The 27,945-nt window shown below is 37.4% G+C and overlaps 1 protein-coding gene across 3 annotated transcripts in view; it reads left to right on the top strand.

The window, feature by feature from the left end:
- Positions 1 to 27,945, top strand: part of MACROD2 (mono-ADP ribosylhydrolase 2) — an 892,353-nt gene that overhangs the window by 255,423 nt on the left and 608,985 nt on the right. For all 3 annotated transcript variants that reach the window (XM_054819960.1, XM_054819959.1, XM_054819958.1), the window contains exon 5: positions 17,300 to 17,416. In XM_054819960.1, the coding sequence (XP_054675935.1) occupies positions 17,300 to 17,416 (117 nt within the window). The remainder of the gene's footprint in view (positions 1 to 17,299; positions 17,417 to 27,945) is intronic.

The following is a 27,945-nucleotide window of genomic DNA, read 5'->3' as shown; positions in this document are numbered from 1 at the left end:
GGCCAGTAAGTAGAAAGAGGTTTTAAGAGGAAGAAAAGGAGGTTTTTTTGGAGCTATTCTGCAATGATTTTTAATTCCTTACAGGATTCTGGAGGCATCTGTGGCCAAGGTAACTATCTGGAGTCCTATAGACAAGCAGATTGATTGGACTCCTGAATCACAAAGGCCTATTATGATATACAGATGGTGCCAAATTTTGGACTAAATCCATTGTGGAGTTACCAAAGAACATTGTCTTTTTGGGAAATGCTGCTAAAATGTGGCTCTGTGTTTGCAGGGGAGAAGTATACCTCCTGATCTGTAGGAATTAAAACTTAATTAGGCCAGATTTCTCTGAGAACCCCTAATAATTGAGTTCTCTTTTAAAACCCGCAGGTTTATGAATAATAGAAGGAAAAGATTGAACATGGCTATCTAAACTTTTTTTCTTTTCACTTTTTATTCTGTGCTTTCCTGGGGTATCTATTTGAAGCATCAAGAGAACATTATTAGTTTCACAATGATTAACTCTATGGCATCTAAACTAAGTGCAAATTCTGTCTCATGGAGCTATTTGTTGCTTTCAAGTAGGCTTGCAACACTAACTCATCTCATATTTGATAGGGAATCTGCTGAACAGGAGAAAATGTTCAGACTGAATGACTTCTCGGTCAATATTCCACCAATAAATGCTCAAGGTGGAAGTTCAAACCCGAGTCATCTTGTCAGTCACGTCCGTGATCTTTGCTGTATTTCATAAATGCTGTGACCACAGGTGCACACACTTCACTTACTCATTCAGAGATGGTCAGATTGTTGTAGTGAAATCTGGGGTTCCTTGAAGCCAAAGACAGTTTTGTCAGGGATTTCTCGTCAAACTGGAAAGGAAATATGTGATAGTATCCAGTTGTGCTTTGTTTATGCCCCATCCTATATGAGCAGGCTGCAGATTTTGAAACACTCTTATTCTGGTTTCCTTACGCTGTCTCTTGCCTACTATTAATTTATTCCCAATGTGTTATTTAATCTACTGGTTATTTGCAGATGTGTTTGACAGAGGGTTGCAAGTTTCAAAACAAGTGGGTTTCTGCACATTTCTGAATACTGTCCAGAGAGAAGCTAAAGCCTCTCTTAAGGTGGGGAAAGCCAGGGAGATTCAGCTTATTCAGATTATATAGTTTGTTGGCATCGTGTGCCTGGCCATTATTTCAGATTCAGTATAGCACGTGTGGCTTTTACCCTGCTGGCAAACCAAAAAGGTCCAGGTTGGAGGCGTGGAAGAACTGAGTGTAGAGTAAGTGAAGGGAGACCAGAGACGTGGGGGCTTTCTGGAGACAGAGGGAGGGTCTGGAAGGTATTGAAAATACTACACGTCACTTTACCCTCAGTTTCCCTCTCTGTGTTTTCCTAGTTGGTGTCCATCTCCTTTGTGAAGTACATAAAATCCTCTAATGAAAAAGCTTTGTAAAGCCTTGAGTTGTTTTGATGTGATAAAAACTCTTGCATTCAAATTACGTCTAGTCTGTAAAACATTGCTCAATGAGATTTCTATTCAAAACAAATATTCTTGTAATATCTGTATCTGTGTTGACATGCACATAAGGCATTAATGCAGAAGGAACAATATATTGGTACTTGACAAAAAAAGAATCCTATTAATTTTAAACAAAAAAATCAAGTAGGAAGTGTAGTTCAATAGACAATACTGCCTTTCAGAAGGTTGTGAATGTCACTCTCACTCTTTTACAACAGTCGGGCCAGTAATCAACTATATCCCACTGGATTTTATACAATAATATATTTAAAAATGCTTTTGTTTCGTTGTTTATGTAAATGCTTTCAATGGGCCAATAGATTTGTTCAGGCAAAACAATACTTAAACTCCAGGCATTACATGCCAGTGTGAACTAATTAAAATCATATTGTGCAATAGGTCAATAGATGAGGAAGCTGGCCTTCTAATTAGAACAGGTAGTTATACAAAAACCTTGTTCTTGTTGAAAAGCAAGAGCAAAATTAAGAAAAATTATTTAGATGTGAGGAAAAGAAATCAGAACCCTAGTTCTCTGCTGAAAGCCGTGTTAAAAGTCAGCCCTTTCCTTTTTGAATCACACTATGTAACGTATAGAGATTTGAGGCTTTACGTTGGATCTTTGCGCTCATCGCTCTGCCTCTGCAGTGCCTGCCCATGTTGTGCATACCTCAATCCTCAGATAACAAATAATAGTCTGGCCTCCACAAATGGAGGTCGGATGGGAGTATTCAGATCTGGTTTGTATTTGCTGTCAGCTTAGACCTTTCATCCTCCTTAATACTTTAGCTACGCCTATTTTTTGTGGTTCTTGCTATCACCACAAATAGGTGCCTGGCCAGACTGAATAGGTGTCATCTTGGGACTGTTTTTGAGTGAGCCTTTTGTGCCAATTATTGTTTAGCTTTCGTTCTTCCATCTTAATAATCGAAAAACATTTATTTTCAATAACATGTAGGTGTTGGGTGTTGTTTTAGCCTGGAGCATAAACATAATTAGTAAAAATAATAACAAGAAAAAGGTTTTAGATGGTAGAACAGCTTCTCAACTTTCTTCTGTAGATTTTCATAACTTCAGAAGGGTCAAAGGCAGATCTGTTTCAACCATGCTTTTGTTTTGTAAAGGAAAATTGAGCAAGGGGTTGGACTACATAACCTCCAGGGTCCCATCTAGCCTAAGTCATTCTCTGATTCTATGAAAGGATGTATGTTGAAAATAAACTACATTAATAATATTAAAGCTAGTAAATCGTAAGATGTCCATTTCTTGGAGTGAAAACCATCACCTTTCCATAGGACTGTGACGACCTTGTCTTTACAGTGTGATGCTGGTAATACTGAACATGTGGAATATTTATGGTGTGGGATTGTAAGTTAACCATAGGTCTTCTGGAGACCGTCTTATAAATCAACCAGCATATTCATGCGTTTTGCTTATTGAGTTTGAACTGAGATGCGTATTTCACAAGTACTTAGCTGCTTAAAATTTTATGTATAATGTTGTGAAGGAGGGGGGGATTACTTTTCTCAATCATCTTCCCATCAGAAGTAACTAGAACTATGACATTAGATTATTTCCGTAAGTCATCTCGATTCTCTGAAAGAGGTTCTCCATCATTCCCTCAGTTTTGTTGCTTCCTGACACTTCATCCTTAACATCACCAAGCAGGACATATTAGTCATTCTAAGACAAGGCTTGTTTATGCTTGTACCCTAGGGTGACTGCTGAATGTTTTTGTTCTGCCATTGCTCAGTTGTTTGTTAGTCCCTGTTTACAGCTAAAACCTTAAGGGATGAATATCCTATCGTGCTGACTTCTGTGTGTGGTTGGTGCCGAGTTTGAGTTTGATGTGAATTGTTACTTTGATCTTTTGAACTTTGATTCATACAGGTTGTGAGGGCTCAGTAACAAACCTGCCACCCTCTTATAATGCAGAAATTTGTTTTACTTGGGTGTGAGAATGGGGGCTTTCCCCCTTTATCTGCAGGTACACTAACTCAGGCATTCTTCAAAATCCTAAAAAAATCAAATAAATTTCAACTAAAAAACAATACTTAAAGAGTGCATTTACTTTCTCGTTTACAGTTGGGGCCTAGCATGTGCTTTTGAAGGAAATTCCCTGACTCTCCTCACTGCTTTGGTATTTAGCATCATCAAGTATCTCAGAGCACATGAGCTAGGTTTCTTTTGGGTAGAAACTAGACTGGAGGATGTGTCGCTAATGTATTCCATCAGAAAACTGACATCCAATCCATGGACCAGACAAGAACTATCCCAAAATAAAAATAAAACTAAAACCCCAAAACAATAAAAAACCCCTTTCCACCACCAAAAAACCCCCTGAAACATGTATGGTATTTATGCTACAGATTCTCAACACCAGTTGTTTTACTCCACAGATGTGCTTTTATTGGTCCTCTGTATCTGCTAAAGAAGATGTACGCAAAGTGCTAAATTTTAATAGAAAAATGTAGTGGGGTTTAATATACCCTTTGTATGGATAGCACTTCACAATGCCTCTCCAAACTTCCTTGCCAAACTCACTGTAATTTCTTTTCATAATCCTGTGTACGACTTCCTATATGCAAGCCTTTAAATAATATGAAAATAGGCAGGCAAAGCTATTTTTAAAAGTATACTTTCTCACAGTGGGTAGAGTAATATTAAGAATTATGTTGAAATTTATTCTGCATTTGACACCATTGGCATGAGCTGTTGGTTTGTTGTTTTGGTTTCAGTTTTGGGTTTGGTTTGGGTTTTTTTTTTTAAATATGGGTAAATATTCTATTCTGTAAATGTTTCTGGAAAGGATGCTGATTCAGAAGTGGAATTTATGCCCCTGGTCCATCACTGATACAGTCTTTGGAGCTTCAGTGTCTTCAGTCAGCGTTACATGTCCTCTCGCTTTATTTTTTTGGCATATTAGAATGATTACTTCTTTCTAATGGTATCAGGCTACATTTTAGATATGAACCACGTATGGTTACAGAACCAGTAAATTTAATGAGCCTGGCTTAAAGGTTCCGATGTAACTTTTCAGAAATAGATTAACTCTTTGTTATTTTTATTTCTCTGCAAACTTTTTAAACTGGAACTTTCCATCTTTTTTGCACAATGCTATAAATATACCTCACCCCCCACACACACCCCCCTTCCAATTAAAGCTGGAAAGGAAAATCTGGAGGCTTAAGTATAATACCAAATATCATAGGATATATATTGTTCAATCTTTCTACTTATGATCATATGTGTTTTCTTTAAAAACTGTATTTTTACAGATTGGACATATGCACATTTGAATATGTTTACTGCAACTTTTATGGGCTAATGTTGAGCTGCTTTTTCCTTTTAAAGTCATGTCTTAGTGCTCTTGTATTATTTCGTTAATACTGCTCAAACTGCAGAGAACTCGAGACACTTTGGGTAAATTGTTGTTCAGAATTACCTCTTAAAACTTCAGTTAATACATTATGCATCTGTGGAACACTGCTATGGAATTGATGCTGTTTACTCATTAATTACTGTAGACTGCAGCTCACAGTGTTGGCACTGTGGCTTGTTTGTTACATGTGATGATCACTTTATAAATGTCAATAAAATCAAGACAAAACCCTCTAGTACAACCGGAAGTAACAATTCAGTATTTTCCTCATTAGTTTTGGCAGCAAAGTCGTCTTACAAAGCAGTATGCAATAAAACACCAGCCAACTGAGTCCCACACTGTGGCTATAATTACATATTTTTGCTTGCTAATCAGTAGAATTTTTCTGTGTACACTATTATACTTTAATGGTTCTGTTGCAACACCAAATTTACTACAATGTTCTCTTGAAGAAAATGGCACATAATGATTTTGTATTTACTACAAGAAGATATTAAACTAAATAATACATAATGATGCTGCACAGATTAACCAGCTCTTTAGTTCTTCTGTTCCTTATCTCTCTTTTAATAGTGTTTTAGGACAAACATAAAGTTATTTGGGAGGGAATTACCAGAATTACCGAACTGGTAAATATAGCCATCTGAGTGGGATGTCTTGTTTCTGACTCAAAAACTATTAGATTGTAATTTTAAGCTGTGCTTAGTACTTTAATTTCCCTTCCCACAACTCATGGAGCATAAGGAGGGTTGCAGCCAGCTCAGATAAGTAATAAGTTCATTAATTACAGACTTACCTTTCTTGTAGGTTAAAAAAGCTTGTGTGGGATTTGATTAAACAGGCTGTTGGGGTATGGCCCTGGACAGTGAACAGCTCAGAGAAGTTCCGTGTGCAACTTTTGGATTCTGAGTCTTCCATTAACTGTAAAGGTCACTTGCTATTATCAGGCTTTGTGTCCTTCCCCTTTCTTAAACTATTTTTGTCCAAAGTGATTACACTGCAGAAAAAGCAAGTACAGTGGGCAATGTGGAAGGCATTTTTTTAATCTAACGCTCTTTCCATCATCTTGTTTTTTCTTCGGACCTTAAATAAATAAATAAATGCTGAAGAATTTTTATTCCTTTTCTTTTTATTAATGGTTATGCAGTCACTTAAATTCCACTTGATCATTACGAATATATCCGACAATCGGAGGTTAGTATAATGCTTTTCCATTTACCTTGGAAACAGAACTTTACTGTCAGAGCCAACCTGTCCAGGAGTGGAAATGGAAGGTGGGGTCTGATGATGGCAGCTTGCCCCCTTTACTACGTGTACAGTTAATTATGTGTGAAAGTTGTGCCGATGCCTCTAATATTTTTATAGATTTGTCAGATTCTGCAATGCAATCTGACATATTAGTAGAGTAAATAGTTTTTCTTCTGTATTTGATTTGCGGTATGAGTCTGTATCAGGATATGATACTGTTTTTATAGAGGAAATTGTACTTAGTGTATGTGATATATTTTGTATGCCGCTGGAAAACATTTGATATTTCAACATTGCTGAATGTCGATTGTGTCCAAGATCTTTTAAGTTATCTTTTGGCAAGCATTTGTCTTAGATGTGTTGCACACATCTCGATGTGTTGTCTTAGATTTGTCATGGCCTCTCAACAAAAGGAAAGAATATTTGAGACTTTTTATGGGTAATTAGTTCTCAGGCTTGTGTTAAAACACTGTCTGAAAGAACCTTGTTCATACATCATTTTCTGGTTAATCTTTGTTTACCTTTTTCTTCCCTTGTATTTATTCCATTTGAATTGTAATGTCTTCAATTGGATTTACCTATTGCAAGGCAATTTTTGTATAATTAATACTGTTAATTAATCTGGCTTGAAACAGCACTCCAAATTGAGAGGATGTTTCTGTGATTGCAGACTGAGAAGAAGTATCTCAACCAAGTTTTCTCCCTTCAGTGGTTCATGACAAAAGTAAATTAGCACAAGTGAAAATGGTCCAGGAAATAAGAAAGCCAGCCGCTACTCAGTAAATAATTTGTAGTATTCCTATAGCCTGTTAAGCCTTACTGCAAGCAAGAGAATATCTCCTTGTTGATACTTAGTCTTATTCCTTTGTACATCCCAGCTGCTGCCCTAATTCAGAGTTCCTACAATCCCTGGGCTTTAAGTCCCTTTTGACGTATGCCCACAACTGGACTTACTTTGCTTCTGTAACTAACCTTTCCTCTATTTCTTTCTTCATCTTCTCTCTCTCGTGCATCACTTAAACCTGCATGAAGATCCAGTGCTGTCGCATAGTCAAGCTGAACCTGTATGGGTTAGATGGGAAGGGAGGAGATGACTCTTGAAAACAAACCAACAAACAAATTGCTCATAAAAAATGTTCAGAATGTAATATTTGAAGTCCTAAGTCACAAACGCTTTTTCTTGGCAGACCTACCCATCTTTCTTTTTCAAGATTTTTAAGGGAAGTGGGGCTGTTCACCTTGCATCATGTATCTCCTTTGTCTGGCTCAGGCTCAGTGTCTTCTCCCAGATTTTCTCAAAAAAAAATTTATTCTTTATTCTAGCAGTGATGTATAGTGTTCTGGTGCTTGGTGCACCTTATAGCTGAAGAGAAACCTCACATTCTCCCATGTCTGGTTTAGTTATATTTAGGTAGAAGGCGTATTTTGCTACAGAAGCCTTCAGGCTTCAAATCCACAAAGACCTATGTGAGAATGCCTTTGCTTCCATGTTCTCTGTGAAGAGACGGTCTTAGATCACATCTCCTTGCATTTCAGTGGGGAAAAAGTGGTTAACTTTCAACATTTTTTTAAACTTTATTTTCATTCTACCTTTAAAACTCTTAGGAAAGACATGCCAACAGCCTGTTGGCAGGCACCACAGTTATAAGGCTCCCTTTTACACAGTCATTTTACAATTATTACTTGGTAGCCTGCTCTGTCTAAATCCTTGACCTGTGCCTGACAACTGCTAGCTGATCATAGTGAATAAATTTGTATAATCACTGTGTGATGACTGCTTAATAACTGTACTCCAAATATGCAAATACCTATTCTGGCTTAATACAATTCATCTGCCATGACTGGCCTGTGCACTTAGATTTGCAAGTAATGGAGCATGCCATTGCAGTCTCCTGTCTTTTCATGCAGAGCCCTAAAAAGCTGAAACCTACAGAGAAGGCAAAGATGTATTACAAAAAAACTCAAAGAAAAATAGTTATTGAACAACAGAGATGAAGTGCTTGTCTTTGTGTGTTGTAAATCGGGGCGGGGGGAATCAAACAAAAAACTTCCTTGAAGACTTTGCAGTAGTTTTTTTATTTTCATTCTCTTTTTCTAGGTTAGCAGCGTGGTTTTACTCAGAATAATCAGCAGTGTTTATTTCCTTGCTAATGGTGCTGTCCACATCAAACAGAGGACTACATAGAATTGGAAGATACAAATCCAAATGCTTGCATGAGTCCGAGATGCTCACAAAATGCTCACAAAAAAACCCCAAGGAAAAAGCATGTCCAGAGCCATACAGAAAAGGCATCTTGCTCAGGCTTGTCAGTGGCCTGAAGGGTTGGAAAAATATTCTGTGGAAGCACAAAGGTACTTGTTTAAAAAAAGAAACAAGTGAGGCGCTGAAGGAGGCTGGCATCTTGGTCGAGGTGAAGGTGGGCATTGACTTTCCTGGGTGGAATTAGAAATAAGTGTTGAGCAGAGCCTAATTTGCAAAGGGCTGTGCAAGTGTGGGGGGAAAAGTTCTGATGTCATCTGTCTGAACATTTACATCATTTATGTTCAAGGTGGTGCAAAACCCTAAATGGTAGGTTAAAGCTTAACTAATAGAATTTTATTTGTATCCCTAAACTGGGTAGTGCAAAGAGTGTAACTAACCCTCCCAATTTCATGCCCTTTCAGAGGGACACAGCTATACATTTTTTCACATGGTCTTATTCTTAATCTGTTCCACATGTTTTATTTTTTTTAGTGGGCATAAGAAGAGTCTATGATGCATGAAGTTGGACTTCACAGTTGTTTTCTTGATGAAGAATGAGAGTCCTGTAATAATAGCACACTAACATGAACAGAAGTCCAGGACAAAGTAGGCATCCTAGCAATGAAATGTAGATAAGCCCTTTTGTCCTTCCAGTCTGTGCACTATCCAGCTGGAAATGAAGTCCTCTGACTGTCCAGGAGGCTGAGGAAAGGATTTTGCAGTCACCAAACCCATTTCTTCAGGGTGATACTGCATGAAAAAAACCTTGCACCTTCTTAATGGTCAGTTTGGGAAGCTGGAGGAGGAAGTTGAGATGAGCTGAGTTGGGTTTAATAGTGTAGAATAGCCTGAACTCTCACCAGGCTTCAGCTTATCACTTCACTCCTCAATAAACAACAACACGCAATTTTTCTGCTTGCTGCAGTGAGGTATTTAAGGCTTAGCTGTCTCATTTCCATCTGTAGAAGAGTGTGGTATGTCAGGTGTCTCTAACACAATTAAAAGGAAGTGAATGGTTCTTTCACACATGCCTTAATGTCAGCATTTTGGACCGGGAAAAACTGGAAAAACACTATTGGAGCCTTTCCTAGTTCTTTTTTTCCTGCCAAAAGTGTGACATTCAGACAGGTTTATCAGACCCATGTTTCTCTGAGCCCTTATGCTGCTTGAGTGGGCTGACAAAAGTGTGAATCCTATTGACATTATAACTCTGTCTACAAAATTGGAGTGGAGCACTTGGAGACGAAGAAAGATGACGTCCTAAGAGTGAGATAAAACAAATGCTTTCTTTATTGCTTAGTCCTTTATGGAAGGAATTTACCAATCGTCATTGCTAACGTGACAGAACAACTTTTACTTGGCTTTCATATATTTTTAATATGCGTTTCTGATATCCCGAGATGCTTGACTAAAATAAAAAATCTGCCAGAATTTGTGAGTTTACTAGCGTTTTGTGTTTTTGTCAAAGTGAGAATGATTGGTTGTGTGCAATAGACGCAGAACACTTAAAGTTTACAGGTCCATGGTTAAGTGAGCTTTATTTTGAGTCATTGTTGACTTCTTCATTTCCATATGTCTTTTTGCCAGTTTATAGTTCAGACATCGATTATATTGGGTCTTTCAGCTGCTTTTGTTATGCTTGAACGTGAACAGCATCCAGATTAAGGACAGCCTTCTCTTAAAACCACTAGTTAATTTCCAAATTTAATTTCCCGCACTTTTCACCATAGCAGGCAATAACTGATGGTTTTTAATGCTAAACTTGGAGGATTTCAGCTAAACAATATTCTAAAATACAAATTTCCTATGCATGACTTCACAATAAGGCTCACGCATGCCATTGTTATGAGTAGATCTCTTTCTTGCAGTTTCTACTGGAGTAATGGTTTTATTACATCTTATTAGTACTTTTCATTGAACTCACTCTGCAGCATGGGTTAGTGGTTGGAGCTGGGAGGACCCAGAAGTTTAATTCTGGCTGCAGTGAGGCCCTTTGTGCAATCTCAAAATGTTGATTCTTAAATAAAGAATCAGAATATAGAGTATGTGAATTGCCACATTAGGTAATCAGGAGCTTAAGCATCAAGGCTTTAAACTTTCAGTTTAAATTTAACTCAGGTGTAGGCACTAAGAGTTTGTGAAAATAAGAATATTTAAGGAACTATAAATTTAGATTGTCTGTGATGAAAGGCGAACCTAATTCAGTGAAATAGCCGTCTCAAAATAAATAGTTCATCTGTGCTTTTTGTTTTTCAAATGGAGAATTTTAAGGCTAAATCAGATCATGCTTTTAAACTCCTTGAGATCTTGGCCAGAAAGTACTGTATAAATGCTAAGTATTTAAAATTAATTATGTTGGAGGCCTATAAACCAGTGCATTGATTAAAAATCTTCAGTTCATTAAACTTCCCAATGGCAGAGGCCATCTCCGTAATATAAACTGCCGTTTCTAGCAGCGGCGGCCGACTGGCATCTGTGTTGTAATCTTTTTAAGATCCCCACCTTTGTTCATTAGACCAGCAGCTGTTGTCTCTTGCTGGGCAGGATTTATTTCCCCTTGACATCAGTCTCAGAGGTGCAGTTGCAACTTTGGCAGCACTTGATTCCAATGAACTTCCTAGAGGTGCTTTACCGGTTTTCCAGAATGAGGTTGCTTTTGGTTGTGACTTGGGTTTTTTGGTTGGTTTTTTTTTGGGGGGGTTGGCGCATTTTTGGAGGGGTGTTTGGGATTTTTGGTGGTTTTTTTTTTTTTTTCCTTCGGTTTTTTTCTTTGGTTTCCGCACACATCCTTGCAATGGGCATTTTTGAAAGGTCCACAGGGACTGAGGATGTGTATACCAGAGGTGTGCTGCATTCTGGGCAAAACAGCTTCCTCTTGTGTGTCCCTAGAAATGCATCTGATATAATGACATTTTTCTGGTTTTATTCCCTTCTGGCATTCGCCATGTGGAAGAATAGTACTGCTTCATAGATAAATTATGCACAGTTAACTTTCTTAAATAAGTAAATCTCCTGAATTTCCTAGTGAAAATGAGAAATTAAAATCTGGAAAAGCACCAGAGAACAGGAATTACTACAGAAAAAAAAAAAAAAATTCTCAAAATATAACAAGATAAATCTGCATATGTTGTTTACATTGTAACTTCAATTTATCCAGACTCACACACAAGGTCACAAAAGAAGTTTGGGCCTTATTATTCCTGGAGGAATTTGTATTTTTTTGCTGTGGTATTTGATTACCTTACCCTTTTTTATTACCATCTGCACTGCAAGGCTAGTTTTGCTGAGGTTATTTTTTTTTTTTTTTTTAAGCAGCATCCCATGACACCCTTAATTCTGTGTTTCTTGTGCTTTTGCTTCATTTGCAATTTTAGGAGATTTTCTGTAAGAAATAGATTTATTCTGTATTGTACATCAGTAAATTAGCTAGCTTTTACTACATAACTTTAACTCTTTAATTCTGGAGAACAAACACAGTTGCTTTACAATAAATTAAATGAGAAAGAATTTAACCTTTTAGCAGCCTTCCGTGTGCAGTGAGAAAGATGATGTCGAAGATATCCATATTTTTGTTTAACACATTGTTTTTAGTACACTGTCATTTTGCCTAGGAGTTACATTTTGATTCTTGATTTTGTCCATGTATTTTAAGCAATTGTTTTCAGGTGACTTCTTTGTGCAACCAATACCGTTGACTGCAGTAGCTTTGAAAAGAGTTTTTCTTCATTAACAGCTTCTGCTGAATTGTTGGGAGAACAAAATGCTGTCCCTAGTGGCTCCTAAAACTTACGGATGCATGCAATGAGATTGCTAATATTATTTTTAATGAAAAAATGTTGGAGTAGTACTTTTAATAGCTTTACGCAAGCATGAACAACTTGAACCACAGAGCTAAATCTCAAGCTCCTTGAGCCGTTCTTCAGCCCTCAAAATACAGTTCCTGTATGCAAGTCTTCAAAACTAAGAAACCTCTTTCACATGCTCGTCCAGCCAAGCCGTGGTGAAACAGTAAATACAGAAACCCCATTTGTGTGGGGTCTCCACACGTGACAGTGCAGTGAATAATGGGATCACATTTCCAAAGACAGGTTGACCTGCTTAAGTCTTTGCAGTAATCTGAAAACAAGTGTTGTATGCTTTTTTTAAAGCACTTATTTTACCTCAAGGTAGACTGTGGGGAGCATCAGGCTGCCTGGCGGGCTGTGTGTTGGGAGTACGGAATACAGAAGAGAAGAGGGACCATCCTGTGGATATTTTCCACCTCGCTGGTGGCCCCGGGCAGGACTCATTTAGTATTAATGCTGTCAAAAATCCTTAGAAATAGCTTGGTTTATAAGCATGAAACTCATATCAGGAGGCATAGTATCAATAAGGACGGTTAGCAGCCCTGTCTTTAGTACCTTCAAGTGTTACCAGTACTTAGACATGCCAATTAATCATCATGCAGACCGGAGATGGAATTTCTTGTCAGTTATGATTGATAGTTTTGTCTGTGGGATTTTTCCACATCTTTCCCATAGTTGTGAAATGGCAGGTCACTTGTGTATATAAATGACCCGAAGTATAGATATGATTTCCATAAACCTGGGGAGGAAGACAGCCTGTAGAAAGAAGGCATACTGTGAAGCAGAGTGATAGCTTTGAAGTAGCATGGCATTTTTCATTGATTGTAAAAACCAGTGATAATGCATAATTCCTTATCACCGTCCCATGACGCAAGTCAGATTTGACCGTAAGGGCCTGGGTTTTTCAGCCAGTTGCACAAAGAAATTCCAGGGAAGGAACGGTGGGATATGGTTGAACATTTTCCAAATCTGTTTTGAAAAATGCAGATGAGCATCCATATATCAAACTGATGATACAGATGAAGTATACGAAACCAATATATCAAAGATTCCTCACTTTCCCATAAAAGTAATTTGGCAGCATGCCATTATTATCATGTAAATCTCTTCCTCCTTACTACACAATAACAATATATCTTTGGCCATCATTTTTCCCTCTTGAGGTTGTTGCTGTTACCTGTAATTTCCATAAAGTTTCCCTGTTAACAATGCTTACTTCTCTGTACACTTACATTACTAGTCAGTGCACACTTGCAGAAAACAAAATATCTCACGTAAATGTTTTGTGCATGCCCGTTCCATGTTTTTTTGAATTCATATAGCTAAGACATGTTTTAGCAGAGGCTGAAGTATCACATTTAGATTTGCTAATCCACTCTCCCTTTGCCAATTTTTTTTTCTTTGTTATGCAGAGTGCTCGTATTTGGCAAGATATTTTGCTGCTTGGGTTTTTGCTTTAAGGATTGTCAGACTTGTGTAATAGCTTGTATATATTATTGGAAACATAGAATATTTCTAGCATGATTTATTGAGTTATATTAAATGGAAAATGTGTATGTAGATCAGAGGTCATCTCTGATTTAATAAAGTATCGTAGAAAAAAGAGGTTATTCAGAAAATTGTGGGTGGTTTGGTGTTTGGGTTTGGGGGTTTTTTTGTTGTTATTGTTGGGGTTTTTTTGTGGTGGTTGCCCCCCCTCCTTCATTGTTCTATGTCATCAGTCACTGAAGTATGTAAAATGCTAATGTCTATGTTTCCATCTATGCCTGTCTAGAGTATTCAATCATTTTCTGTTATGCCACCTTTATACGGGAAGTATGCACGTTTACTTGTTTGGTTTTGGCAGATGTCTTCCATTTTCCTTGTCATATGTCAAAACTGGTTATGATGGAATTGATTTTCCTCCGTTAAGAATTTAATTTTTTCCCATTATGTCTTCACCTTTCTGGAGGCTGCTTCGATGGTAAAGACCTGGACATGGACCTGTGTGGAACTAGCTCCAGGAAACTAGTGATAGACCATCTGTATCGTAGCTGTATGTGCACTAAGAGCATGCTTCTTCCGTCATGAGATAGTTTCTAGATGGGGAGCCTATGTGTTGGCCGTCACAGCTATCTGGCACGCAGTATGTTAACATACTGGGTCTGTTAATCTATTACAGATTTAGTAGAAATGAGAAATCAGTGCTTCTACTTCCCTGCCAGAGGCAGTGGTTCCATTTTGCAGGTTCTGTTGTTTGGCTGTGCTCTGAGATGGACTTGGGTTAAAATGAATGGAGTTTGGGGGAAAAGAGGTTGATTTATCCAGATGATTTGGTTGAGAGGGTAGCTGAACAAATAATTGTACGGACGCTGCACAAGGAGGGTGCCTACTTGTTAGGGACAAGAAGGAGCTCAGGGGTAGAAATCATTAATTCACTGCTAATGGAATAGTTGCATGAACTGGTATCAGAAATAGTGTGGCCAGCAGGACCAGGGCAGTGATCATCCCCCTATACTCGGCACTGATGAGGCCGCACCTTGAATACTGTGTTCAGTTTTGGGCCCCTCACTACAAGAAAGACATTGAGGTGCTGGAGCATGTCCAAAGAAGGGCAACGAAACTGGTGAAGGGTCTAGAGAGCAAGTCTTATGAGGAGCGGCTGATGGAACTGGAGTTGTTTAGTCTGGAGAAACCTTATTGTTCTCTACAACTACCTGAAAGGAGGTTGTAGCCAGGTGGGTGTTGGTCTCTCCTCCATGTAACAAGGAGAATAGGACAAGAGGAAATGGCCTCAAGTTGCACCAGCGGAAGTTTAGATTGGGTATTAGGAAAAATTTCTTCACTGAAAGGCTTGTCAATCATTGGAGCAGGCTGCCCAGGGAAGTGGTTGAGTCACCATCCCTGAAGGTATTTAAAACACGCGTAGATGTGGTGCTTAGGGACATGGTTTAGTGGTGGACTTGGCACTGCTAGGTTAATGGTTGGATTTGATGATCTAAAAGGTCTTTTCCAACCAAAATGATTCTATGATTCTATGACTTGAGCCCTTGTCCAGTAGTACTTGTGAGGTGAAAGACTTCTTTTGTAAAGAATTGTGCAGAAAGTGCTAGTCCTAAGCATCAGTGCTGGTTTTATGTTAATGTCTCAGGAAATATTAATGTTGGTAAAGACCGTGGTGGTGGTGCTTATAAAAATATACTTGAGGTTTCAACACATACTGGTTTACTTATCCTGCTAGGTTTGGAAAAGCATTTAGTAATTAAGTTAAAATAATTAAATTGGATATTATGAGCACAGGATAGATTTCAAGCATTCTTTTTTCCCCTTGAGGTTATGAAATATTATTCTTGCATTAGTATCTTGGAGTCTGTTGAGCAGAGATTTGAACCAAAAGTTCAACTAAGGTAGAGTATGAAGACTTGGCATCTTGGCATAGGCAGCGCACAAGGAGCTTATCACTGGTGGCTTGGCATCCACGTTCTTTTCAAGATGAAAGTTTTAGCAAATCTCATTGAAAGTGCAACATCACATGATTCTGTAAGAATCTGTCTAATAGAAAGTATTTCAAAACGCTGTTTTCAAAATCAGTGGCACCATGTCCAGGATGAGTATGGAGTATTACAAGGAACAGTTTATCCAATTTTACTGTGTCATCTGAATATTAACTCTGGCATAGAACACCTCAAAAAAGGCAACTGAATTTTTAACACTTAGTAGAAGGCGGCTTCATTCAGATAAAGATGTTATCTGCCCCTCAACTTGGGAATACGTGGCTTCAGGGAAATACTTAACACCTTGAAAAACCAGCGATGCCCTCAATGCAGAAAGGCCAGCTGTCATTTCCATTCCAGCTTCAAAAACCATCTTGGGGTGAGGGAGTTACCTGGTCTCCCTGCATCCCGGTGGGCAGTGGATGGTCAGTAGGTATGCCGAGTGCCCAAGCCTTGTATTGCCCAAATCTTGCTGTGCTACCTTATAGCTACACAGGTTAGGCTATGAACAGATTACGTGCATCTCTTGAAAACCCACCTCCACTTGGCTTTTCAAACTTTTTGTGGTTTAATTGCTTCAAACGAGCTGTTGGGAACTGCTGTAGCTTTAAACTGGTTACATCTGAAATAAAATATTGAATGATACGCATACAGAATCATCCTTTCCTGTCTCCAGAAGTATTTGTTTAGCCTTTATACTTCAGCTTATTTTGCCATTTTTGAATTGATATTGTAGTTTATATGATGATTCTTTCTCATAGTTGAACTTCTTCATTACTGCTGACTTTGGGCATTACTGTAGTTAATATGTTCATGCACACAGTATTTCCCTTAATTTTTTTGTTTCCTTTTTCTTAAACTTTTTGCCATAATTACAGTAAATGATTTCTTTGATTGCGTGTTGAGAGGGCAGAAACGCTGTGCCAGCAGCCTTTTTTTATTCTTTCTGCTGTTACTATTCTTTTGCTGGCTCCCGAGGGTAATAAGGTCTATGCACTCTACTAATTTTCTTGCATACTTAGCTGCAATTGCAACCTTTAGTAATTATTATTTAATTAACTCCAAAGTATTGCATGAATAATGCAAAAATAAAAAATGTAAAAAAGAAAAAAGGTCAAAACAATGTATTTTTTATATTTCAAATCCATAAGCATTATTTCTTGGAACTTTTGTATAAGGCATTAATAGGTCGGTGACATTAAATGGTCTGCATAATTATAGAAGTATCAGAGGTGTGTAGTAAAAGAGTATTTGGCATTTAGCTGGGGATCAAATTTGTTTTCATAATTTGTAGGGAGAATTTCTTAGAGCCTTGAATAAGACCCTTTTCTAATATTGAAAGTTTAATTCTGCTTTACCTTTTCTAGGTGTTTTCTTTTCAGTTAGCAGAAGTCAACTAAATATTATTCTTTTGATAAACACATTGACTAAGTCTGGCAGAAAAATGTTTGTATGTATATTTGGATATCTACTTAGAGATCAGTAGGTCCGCGCGTGAATGTAAAAATGAGCAGTAAATGTTTGTGACAGTGCATTTGTGTGAAGGCAACATAAAGTCTGGCTTTTAATAAAGAGAGGTTTCTGGGTTTGTTTTTGTAGTGGATGGCTGTATACACAGAGCTGCTGGGCCCTGCTTAGTTGCTGAATGTCGCAACCTGAGTGGCTGTGAGACTGGACAAGCAAAAATCACGTGTGGATATGACCTCCCTGCAAAATGTAAGTCAGCCTTTTCTCAGCGTTTACTTTTTCTTTTAAGCACGTGGAGCTGGGTATGCGTGCTTTACTTCCCTGTAGTTTAATTCAACAAGGTATTCATTTTACAAAATTAGCAGTGGGACTTAATTAAGCATGTTCTGTAATAATGTCTTCCCCTCAAAGCAATTCAGGCTTTTCTAAACGATTATTTCACCTATGTTATCCGATGAAAACCTACATGTGTCTAAGATATAAAGCATCTTTCATGTTTATTTTTTGCAAGCTGGAACATCTCCTTTCATATGCATAATAAAGGATTGGAAATGCTTTATGAAGTATGAACAAAATATACATTATCGTATTTAAGTTCCATGGAGACAATTTTTGGAAATGTTGCATATTTCATATTCTCCATGCAGATTCCTTGATTGTGAATACTTTGAGAGCCAAGGAGATCAAAGTGATGTATTGTGTTTTCAGCTGCTACGTAGAGACTGATTGGCAATTGCTGTGAAGGCATCTGTCACACTTTAGCTTTCAGCAGAGTGCAGCTCAGTGCTGGAATGTTTTTGCACGTTTTGGTTTTTTGAAAGCGGAATTGTCAAAATTCTCATCCTATTTAAAATAGGAAGAGGGCTATTTGACCTTGTTGCGTAAATGTTGAGCTTGTCTGGGAAAAAGTAACACGATGACAGCACGTTGATCGGCCAGTCTATTATGTAAGAATAAAAATGAGTAAATCTCTGCAAGTTAGGATCTTGCAGAATAGTATATTAAGATATGATGATACAAATACCAAGAAAGCATTATGAACAGCACATAACTAGAATTCAAGATCTCCTTTTTTTATACGCAGTTTGCACTAGGAACATGGTTCATTCAAAAATATTTAGATCTGCTCTCTTAATTTGTTCTGCACATTTTTATGTAAAATCAAATGCTTACTGCAGTAGCAGGTATCTTTTTAGGTTCCTGTAGCCCTTAATGCCTTAGGTAAAGAAGAAAATTGTATTCCCAGTCATTTGTTGGCACCTTCTACGATGATGATGAGAGCTACCAATTATTTCCTTGACAGTCATAATTGCTATATACGGGAAAAATTTGCTATATTTTATGCATAGTTTTACCACATGTTAGTGCTTATTTATGAAAGGTTAATTTGAATGGAGGTCAGGGAAGTTGCTGAGAAAGATTCAATGTGGTAGTTATGATGGGTTTGTATACGACCAAAATCTTCACCAGATTCCTTTAAAATGGATAAGATTGTTAGGCAATGCATTGTAATTTACTGGGGATTTATGATGTTTAATTCTTCCCCTTTAAAAAAAACTATCTTGGGAGGGACAGAAAAGCTGCTCATCCATAGGCGCATAATTCCTCCCATGTATTTTAATCAGAGAAATTAAATAAAAGGTTTCAAAGCAATGAGCACTGAACTGTGTTAGAGAAAGGGTCATGTCTGAGGTGGGTCCTCCCTTTAAATTTTATAGCAGTTTAATGGGTCTTGCTTAAGTTAACTTTGTAGAACAGGATCCTGTTTGAAAACTATAGGAAAAATTTTTGGTTTGTTCTTTATGTAGCACTAATAAACAAAACAATGAGAAAACCCATTGTCACTTACAGTTGGAAATAAAACCTGTAACCAGACATAGAGAAAAGTCAATATTCTGCTTAATCAATATTCTTAGAAATGGAAATTGCATCAAAGACACATCTATTTGTATTTGATCATGCATCAACATGAGAGGGGGGAAGGATACACTAACCAACAGACAGGCACAGGGAGGGAAACGTACAGTTTGCATGCAGAGGCTGAGAATTAGATATTCTTGATTTCTTAGATTTTTTTCCCTTAAAACATATTTGTGTTCACCCACTGTTGTTTTCTTTTACATTTCCCTTGAGAAGCTTTTGATTGTAGGCTTATAAAATTATTGTACCTTTGAGACCATTTGTCTGAAAGTGATCAAACAATCAAGACTCTGTTTTCATATTTTAAAGAGCAACCGAGCCACTGGATATCTTTTGTTACTCTGTGTCACTTTGTCCTAATAGTATGATAATTTCACTGTGGAAACTATTTTACATCTCATTTTTGTGATGAGAGCAGCAACGTGACGGGAGGTCCGGACTCCCCCATCCAGATGCGCTGTGATGCAATTTTGTGTGTCAGCAATTTGTTGAAGGTTATAGGTGAATGGATAACTGCCAGCTTTCACAATGAGTTTACTTTTCACTTATGTGTTTGTATACAGGAGACCAACTACAGTAATCCGTTCACAGTTTGAGTAGTGCAATGACTATTTTGTTGTCCCTGCTCTTCTTGTGATTGTAGTTGGATGAATAATGTTAGTAAATGTGAAATGTATTTCCTAGCGTGATGAATTGTTATTTTTTTGGTGTTATTTAACAGAATTGTAAAATGTTACAGTCGTATTTCCCACCCCTGGGATTTTCCCATCTCTAGTTCTTGATCCTGAAATGCTTTGCTCGGAAGCAGTTTGCCGAAATCAGCAGAGCTGCTCTGGGATGGAGCAGCCGGCACGTGTGCTGTAGGAGGGAGGACTTGGGCTTTAGCTGAGGACTCCATGGTAAAGAAGATTTAGTATTCAAAGATCACGCAGCATGTTGCTTTGCTTTATAGACAACTTGGAGGAAGTTGGAATTAAATTTGGCATTTGGAGGGAAAGTATGCTTTGTTAGGAAGCTGGTAGTTGGTAAATAAAAAACACTCCAGCAATCTCCTTTATCATCTATTGTATTTTTATTGAATACTTTGCCGTATTTACTTAGGTTAAATAAGAACAGGTCTGATAAATAACTTCTTCACAAAGGAAAAAATTGAAAAATAATGTCTGACTGAAAAATGCAAAGATTTAGGGTACGGACTAGCTTTCTGTGATTTGTTCTTGTTGCATCTGAGTCAGAGATCAGTTTCTGAAATGCACGAGTAACAGTAAATGTTCAGGGAGACAATAGGTAAAATAGTTCATTTCTTTTCCCTCATCTTTTTATCTTAATAGTGTGAACAGACCAAGATTAACATGTCTATAGCCTAGAGATGTTGCTTTATGAACTTTTCAAGATCTATACTTTTGAATGCCAAAAAATAGTCTGTATGAAAATAGAAGCAAAATCAAATCGAGTTTTCTAATTACCAGTTAATGTAACATTCAGTACAGTTTTACAGAAGTCACTGTAATCACCATCTGCCTTCTGTGCTGCAAAAGCCTACACAAAGCCCCCCCAAATGCCAACCGAGTTATTTACTGAATACATAATTTGGCTGATGTCATCTATTGTTGTTTTTCAGCAAACACCTATGCGGGCACCCACGTTTTCATAGCGCTTTGGAGGGCTGAAAAAGGCAGTGCTTTTTGCTCGGAGATACTTTCCTTGAATGCTCTCCCAGACCGATCATCAGTTACTTAACTTCTGTACTTCGTATTGTTGTTCCTTTTAAAGAAAAGTTCATTCTAAATATTGTACAACTGGTCTTCAAACATTGAGCAGTACTCCGATACTGTCATGCTTTAAATAACAGATGAACAGTATCTGTTTAAAGCTCTACGAATGCTTGTTTTCTTTCTCATTTGATTAATAGTCTCAGTTGGCTCTACTGGCAGAAAATGGTCTGAATGTAAATTGTGTTTATGGCTGGATCCAAGGGTCCATAACAGCCTCGTGGCTTGTTATCTGCTTGCAGAGGTTCACTATAAAAAAAGACCCTGTCAGAACACATTAAAAAATACAGTTCCGTTCTGGAAGGTATTTAACAGGCTTAAAACCGATTGAAGACGTGGTGACAACATCCAACGCAGGTAATTGGTACCCCGACCTTGGCAGGAAAGGACCCCCAAACTAACTTTTTTTCTATTGTTAATATGTCTAGTAATAATTTCTTTCTTTGTCTGAAAAATGTTTGATAATAAACCCCCTAAACCTAGGGAAATAAAATCTTACAGCATCTAATATGGGATAGAGCCAACCATTGGTAAATTAAATATGAAAGGTGGACTTTCAGTGGAGGTACCTAGCTGGAAATGCTAGGCAGTTTCTAATACATTGGTTTCTGTTGTTAATAAAGCTATAATATTTAGAATAAATTTTTCTGTTTGCTTGATATTTTTAGTACTTTAAGCAATGTCCTTTAGGAAATACCAAATATAGCATAGTCTTCTGGTCCAGAGTCACTGTGTAGATCAGTCTGGAGTAATAATGTGAATGTGCTCTCAAAGACAATTCCTGCTGTGAAATAAGTAGTTAGGAGGAGTGCTAGTATTAAACACAGTAGGAGGACTCAGCCTTTAAATTTGTTTAATCAGATTAAAAAGTGGAGATTAAAAAGTGGAGATTAAAAAGTGTGCTTCTATTATACAGACGTAGTTTTCTGTATTTAAAAGATGACTATTTGGAGGGTATTATTTTAAAGTAAGGCTATAAGGGTAGTGATTTTAAATCTCTCCGTATTTTCTTGGAGATCACTTACAGAGCTGTAATTAAAGGGTTGATTATGCAGATGCAGAACTCCAAAACTCTACTTCAGTAGTCCAAAACTGATCAATTGAAAAAATTGGGCATAATATTCAAGCGTATTATCCAAATTTCCAGGATTCCACAAAGAACTTTGTTTGTTTACTTACTTTTAAAACTTTGGTCAATATAAGAATATGTAAATATTTTTTTTTTTCAAACAATTCTAAATTTCCAATATGTGTAAGTCAGGCAGATACTTTCTTCTGTGTGGTTCTGATGTGCAGAAGAACATTATCGTTTCATGATTGTTCACTTTGCTACCTCCCTATTTTTTCTGGGAAGAAGTCTGGGAATTGGAAAATAAGTCTGGGAATTGATAAGACAGGCATTAAAACTGAGCAATATGTGTCCAAGAGAGGATTGCTTAGAGAAGACTAACTTGGCTACTTACTGCCAGTTGGTCAAGGTCCTTGATCTTCTCCCACAATTGCTTTTAAATACTTTAGTGAAACAGATGTGCCACCAGATGCATAACTAGACTGAAATTTGATGAAATTTCAGTTGAAAAAGGCTGCTGATAAGCACAGGGTGATACAATCATTAATATAATTGAAACTTCATAAATGTTATGATAGTTTTCCAGAAGGAGTGTCTTTATACTCTTCGTCTTAGCCAAGTGGCATCACATTATTGTCAGCATTCTGCCCAAACTATATGACACCTACTGGGAAAAAAGATGCAGCCGGAAAAAGCTCTAAATCGGTGTTTCCTGAAACAGCGCTGAGCTGCAGCAGCTGTTTGCTATCTCTTTTTGTATTTCTTAAATCTTTATCATTGCTTCTGTATTTCAAACTAAATTTAAAATGAAGCAAGGCAAGTTAATGTTAATCAAAGGTCCAAGACCCCTTGTACTGGAGCGATATTTTTGTGGTTTAGATTTCTTTGGGAAAGGATTTTTAGCGCTTAACAAAACCACTTACTACGTACATGTGTGTTTTTCTTCTGAGTTGTGTCTAGGTTTCAAAGGTTTTTTTACTAAGCTCAATTTATGTATTTTATGACCATTTTGAAAATAAGTGCAATGATGTCTTTATTGTGTTTTAATTTGGTCTAATTGACTCCAGTCATCTTAATGACCTGCTATATTCACCATTAACAATAGCATACATTACATATGCTGCAAATGCAGTGGAAGGGAAATATTAATGATTACTGCTTTGGTCCTAAAACCTGCTTAGATTTTAGAGAGGGTTTTATGGTATATTGTTAAGCTTTATGGCTTGTACACCCCCCCACACACACGCATACACACACAGAGGCAGAACTTAGGACTCATGGGAAATGCGGGAGAACGCATTTATCAACTTCAACTAAACAAGTTCAAACATCTCCTTCTCTTCCAAGTCTGCTCAGGGTCTGTCATCAGTTTGGGTAGAAAAGGGACAAGTGCTGTAGCTACCAGTTGAAATATGTGGTTATGAATCAGCAAGAATCTTCCATCGTGAGAGTATATGGTCTTTGTCCTTGGATTCCAGCCTAGCTCATATGCATTTTTTAATGGATAGATTCTTTAAAATTTAATTTGTGAATGGACCGAAGTGCGTGTTTGTCAGTGCCCTGTGTAGTGTCATGCTGTGGTTAACTTACGGCATGTACTGCTGGAAACCCTCATTTCATATCAAATTGTTGAGTTAACAAATGTACACGTTGTGACTAAAGGAAATGTTTTACTATTGATCCTCGTGGCTAAATCTAAATCCTCTTCTTCTGGGCATCTTTTGTTACAATCTGGTCATTGAACACTGAACTGCAGGACAGGAGTGGGCACAGTCAAAATTAAGGGGAGGACTGAACCGTCTGAGCAATAATTGGGTCCACCATTGGCTTATAACGTGTGTAATACAATGTAATGGCAGGCGGTAGAAACTTGATGCCATGAATTTCCCTCCCTGGCCTTATTTCTGTAATTCTGGACATTTACATTTTCTGCAAAGGTCTAATTCTCGGTGTTACTGAAAGCAGTTCCAGAACTGAGTTTGCAGTGTAGTGCGGTGGCGACGGGGGCCCACACTCTTTGGTACCGCAGTTCCCTGGCGTCAGCGTCCAACGTGCTGGGGTTCATCCTCTGGATAGCCCCTTGATGAACCAGAGAGTAAGTTACAAGCTGTAAACACTTTCCTAATGCTTAATTTATGTGTAAGGTGCTATTTAAAATGTCCCCTAATTCAGTGAAAAAATAATTGGCGCTGGAATATGCCTTTCCACACTGGTGGCGTATAGTCATTCCTCAGGCATGTTGGCACTGGAACAGGGTGTTGTGTCCCTGAAGGCTAATATATTTTATTTCCTCCATACTTGGATATAGTTGGTCCTTTTTGCTCAAATAATAATAAAAAAAAATTAAAAAGTCTAATGCATAGCAGAAAAATAAACAAAATTCTGATCGCTGCAGTCAGCCGAGGAGAAGGGGTTGTAATGGGTTATAATGGAGATGTTTATGCTCCTTTAACTGCAGCGGTTGCTGCTGCTCCCACTCTAATACGTTCCCTCAGTAGCCGAAGCCTACGCTCAGTACTTGAAAAATTAATCTTTGATGCATGAGATTTTGTCTGCCTGAATTTTGCTTGTCTCATTTTAAATGGTGATAGAAATTGCTTACTGTAGTAAAACACAACATTAACCTCATAGTGTGTTGGCACTTTGTGATTTATGCTAGTTTAGTCTCTGAAAAATATGCAGCCTGTCTCCCAAACCTGGATTTAGCTTATAAAAGATGTTGGCACAGGCTTGGGGCTTGAATTGGAACACTAAATGCTGATCCTCCATCTCCCTAGGGTAGGAAAAAGGTTTAAAATTGTAGCCTCTTGGAGGTCATTAACTTCATATCATTTCTTCAGATTAATAATAATTATATTATTGTGGCTGGAATGTTTTAAAAACAGTATAGCCTAATTTTCTTTCTTGCAAGCAAAGTACAGGATTCCTTTTTGTGCTGAATCTGCATATTCCTCCACCAAAAATATGACAAATTATTTGCAAATGGAAATAATCAGATCATAGGTAATAAATAAGGACATAGCTGTTTTCATTCTACTGATTTGAAATACAGCAAAAGGAATAATATGGACATGAAAGGTGCTGTGATTTTTTTGAGTTATCCATCACTCGCCCACAAACCTCGCTGTTTACTTGAGGTGTAAAGCTGCTAATTTTATTTTTTTTTCTGAATATATTTTGAAAGAATCTTACAGATGAAAAGTGAGACTGTTTCAAGAGGAGTTCTTCACCTGTAGTCTAATTCCTTTACACCAAACTGAAGTGGAAAGAATGGGGAGGTTATGTAAAATGGTTTTTAAAAGATCTTTGTTTCACCAAGCAGAGAAATCCTGAGGCCGTTTCACATAAACTAAGTGCACAGACCAAAACATGTTTCTTTGGTGAAAACTGAGGTCAAACATTTGAAACATTTCTCTTCAGGAAGAAAACATCAGGTGTGAGACTGCAGGGCATAAAGAATATTTTAGTTGCTGTAGGAAAGAATCTAAATACTAATTAACCAGATAGTAAAAAAAAAAAAAAATTAAAAAAAAAATTAGTGTTATTTCACGTGCTGAAGATGCTGTTTCACTACTGGTGAAAAGATACCATCATCTAGGACGTTTTGCCTTCGAGTGTGGGGATCAAAATCACATGGATTTTTTTTCTTGTTGCTGTGCAGCACTAGAAATTTATGAGAAATTAGTTTGTTTGTTTAGATTTCTGATAGCATCCCCCTTTCTTAACATTGTCTTCACACTCAGATTTTTAATTTTTTTAGTTTTGTTTGAAATATTTCTTACATGTTGAAGAGGATGCAGAAGGGGTTTTTTTATTTACTTATTTCTTCTTAGACTTCTATTCTTTCCTTCCTTCCTTTGGTATTTGTAAGTTTTCAGTGATGTGTATGAAGGGATACATTTGCGTTACTGTATATCTTGATATATGCATTTATTTATCTGTATGTGTGTTTATGTTTTCTCTATGCACGCTAGTCAATGTTGCACATTATTTGTACCATTGCGTGACTTGCAAATGCTCTACCACTTACTGTCTTCGGGATAGATGGCAGTAGCTTTTAGGCTAATTAGCTGATAAGAAAATATAGGTTCTTCATGTCATTGATTTCTGGCCATTTTCAGAACAGTCAGAGAAGAAATGTTAGTTTTTAGTGGTTGCGGCACAGGGCGCTCGGGCTCGCTGTATTAGGACTGAAGTTGCACTGTAGGAAATACAGAGGAGCTTTGAAATGCATCATCTCCAGGGCACAACAGTCACTCTCATCTGGGCTTTACACCTTTCTGGATGTCTTTGAATACTAACAAAAGAACAAACCGTAAAAAAACCCCACCCAGCAGTACTCCAAGTGACTGATAATAGTTCTAGGACCAGGTTTAGGAGGAAAGTGGATTAACGCAAGATACAGTACTTTCAGTGTAAACTTTTTGGTGGCTGTTTGTGCCCACGTGCGGTTTGTAGGTGAGTATAATTTGTATAATATAATTTATGCAGTAAGAAGCCAGAAGAAAGTGTTAATTAATCAACTGTCACCAACTTTGAATTACATCTCCTTACATACTCTTTCTTAGCTATTTGTCATGCTACCAATCTCCCTTCTGGCTCCTTGGGAAAGGGAGTTCTACTGAATTCCCTTTAACCTCAGACACAGTGGTCTGAATTCTTATATTGTCTAGTGATGTATCAAAGAGATGGACAGAGAAATGTCCGACCATTTTAATGTTTCAACGTGGCAAAAAAAGAATGTGTTTGATACATCACTGCACACTTCTAAGTAAGCTTCTTTTTTAGTTTTCAGTAAACATAGTTGGTAGCTTTCCAAGGCTTTTCTAGCCTTATAAATAAATACATACATAAATGAGAAATTTATGTGAGCTTTACAACACTAAAAATAACCTCTTTGATATCTAATTATATGTATGTCTGTCTGGATCACATTTAATTTTTTTACAACGTTCATGCTACACTTTCAGAATAATTTTATACAGTGTTTGCATTAGAATTAAAACATGTAGGTCGGTTTTGAGAAAGTAAAAATACAGCATAAAAATACAGTAAGAATATTGTTTAATATCTGGTAGACTGCATGGGCTATAAACAGCAGGTCATCAAGACTGTAAACTGTTTAAAGTATCCATGAACACAAAGGAGGAAACAGTTTCTCGTGGAAGCTTTTTGTTTTAACAGCAGCATTATTAATTTTTAATTCTCCTGTAGAACTGGGGAAACTCCGCACATGTTATATGTGAAGCTGAGAAAGGGAAAAAAGCCTTGAGTCTTTGAGAGGTGTCATGGATAGCAAAATAATGTCATGTAATATGCTCTGAAAGCCCGCAGTTTTGAAAATCACAATTCATTCAAGTAAAAGATTGCATTTGTGTCAGGTGCAATTCTGTCAGAGGTGTAATCTTGTTTAAAACCACTTTTTTTCACAAAATGGAGCAGAAATGTTTCCAGGGAAGACTGTTCATTTAAAATTAATTTGTTGTAATACAGCCTTATTCATGAGAAGCTGAAAGTGAAGTTCACGCAAAAGTGACTGGGAGCCATGAACATTGTTGGATTTCTTTCAGTTTAGAGAGTTGAATGTAAACAAAGATGCAAACGAAGTCATTTTAAATTAGAATCTTACACTTGGCAATGAAAGACAATTTCAGAAAATGAGTTTTGGCTTTGAACGATTGGCTACAATGTAAGAATAAAACTGCCTCCCCATCACTGCCAGGATCCCTCCTTATTGCATGGTTTTTGAAGGCCATAAAACCTCCCCTCTTATTGTGATTTATTGTTAAAAAATATTTATTACCCGTCTTGCTTAGGGACTGCATAAATGGGGACTGCATTTGACATAAAAATAGTTTTAGCCAAGACTGATATTTCCCTCCAGATTGCAAAGGAAAAACAAAAGACACACACACAAAGCCAAACCCCCCAAATAACAAAAAAAATCTTGTTTGGGTTAAAATTTTTACAGTGATTATGGTTAAAATGCTTCCAGTATTGTCCTTGCCTTCCTCACT

Source organism: Grus americana, chromosome 3 (genome assembly GCF_028858705.1).
Source record: "Grus americana isolate bGruAme1 chromosome 3, bGruAme1.mat, whole genome shotgun sequence".
In the NCBI taxonomy this organism is placed as follows: domain Eukaryota; kingdom Metazoa; phylum Chordata; class Aves; order Gruiformes; family Gruidae; genus Grus; species Grus americana.
This window is presented reverse-complemented; position numbering and strand designations above follow the sequence as displayed.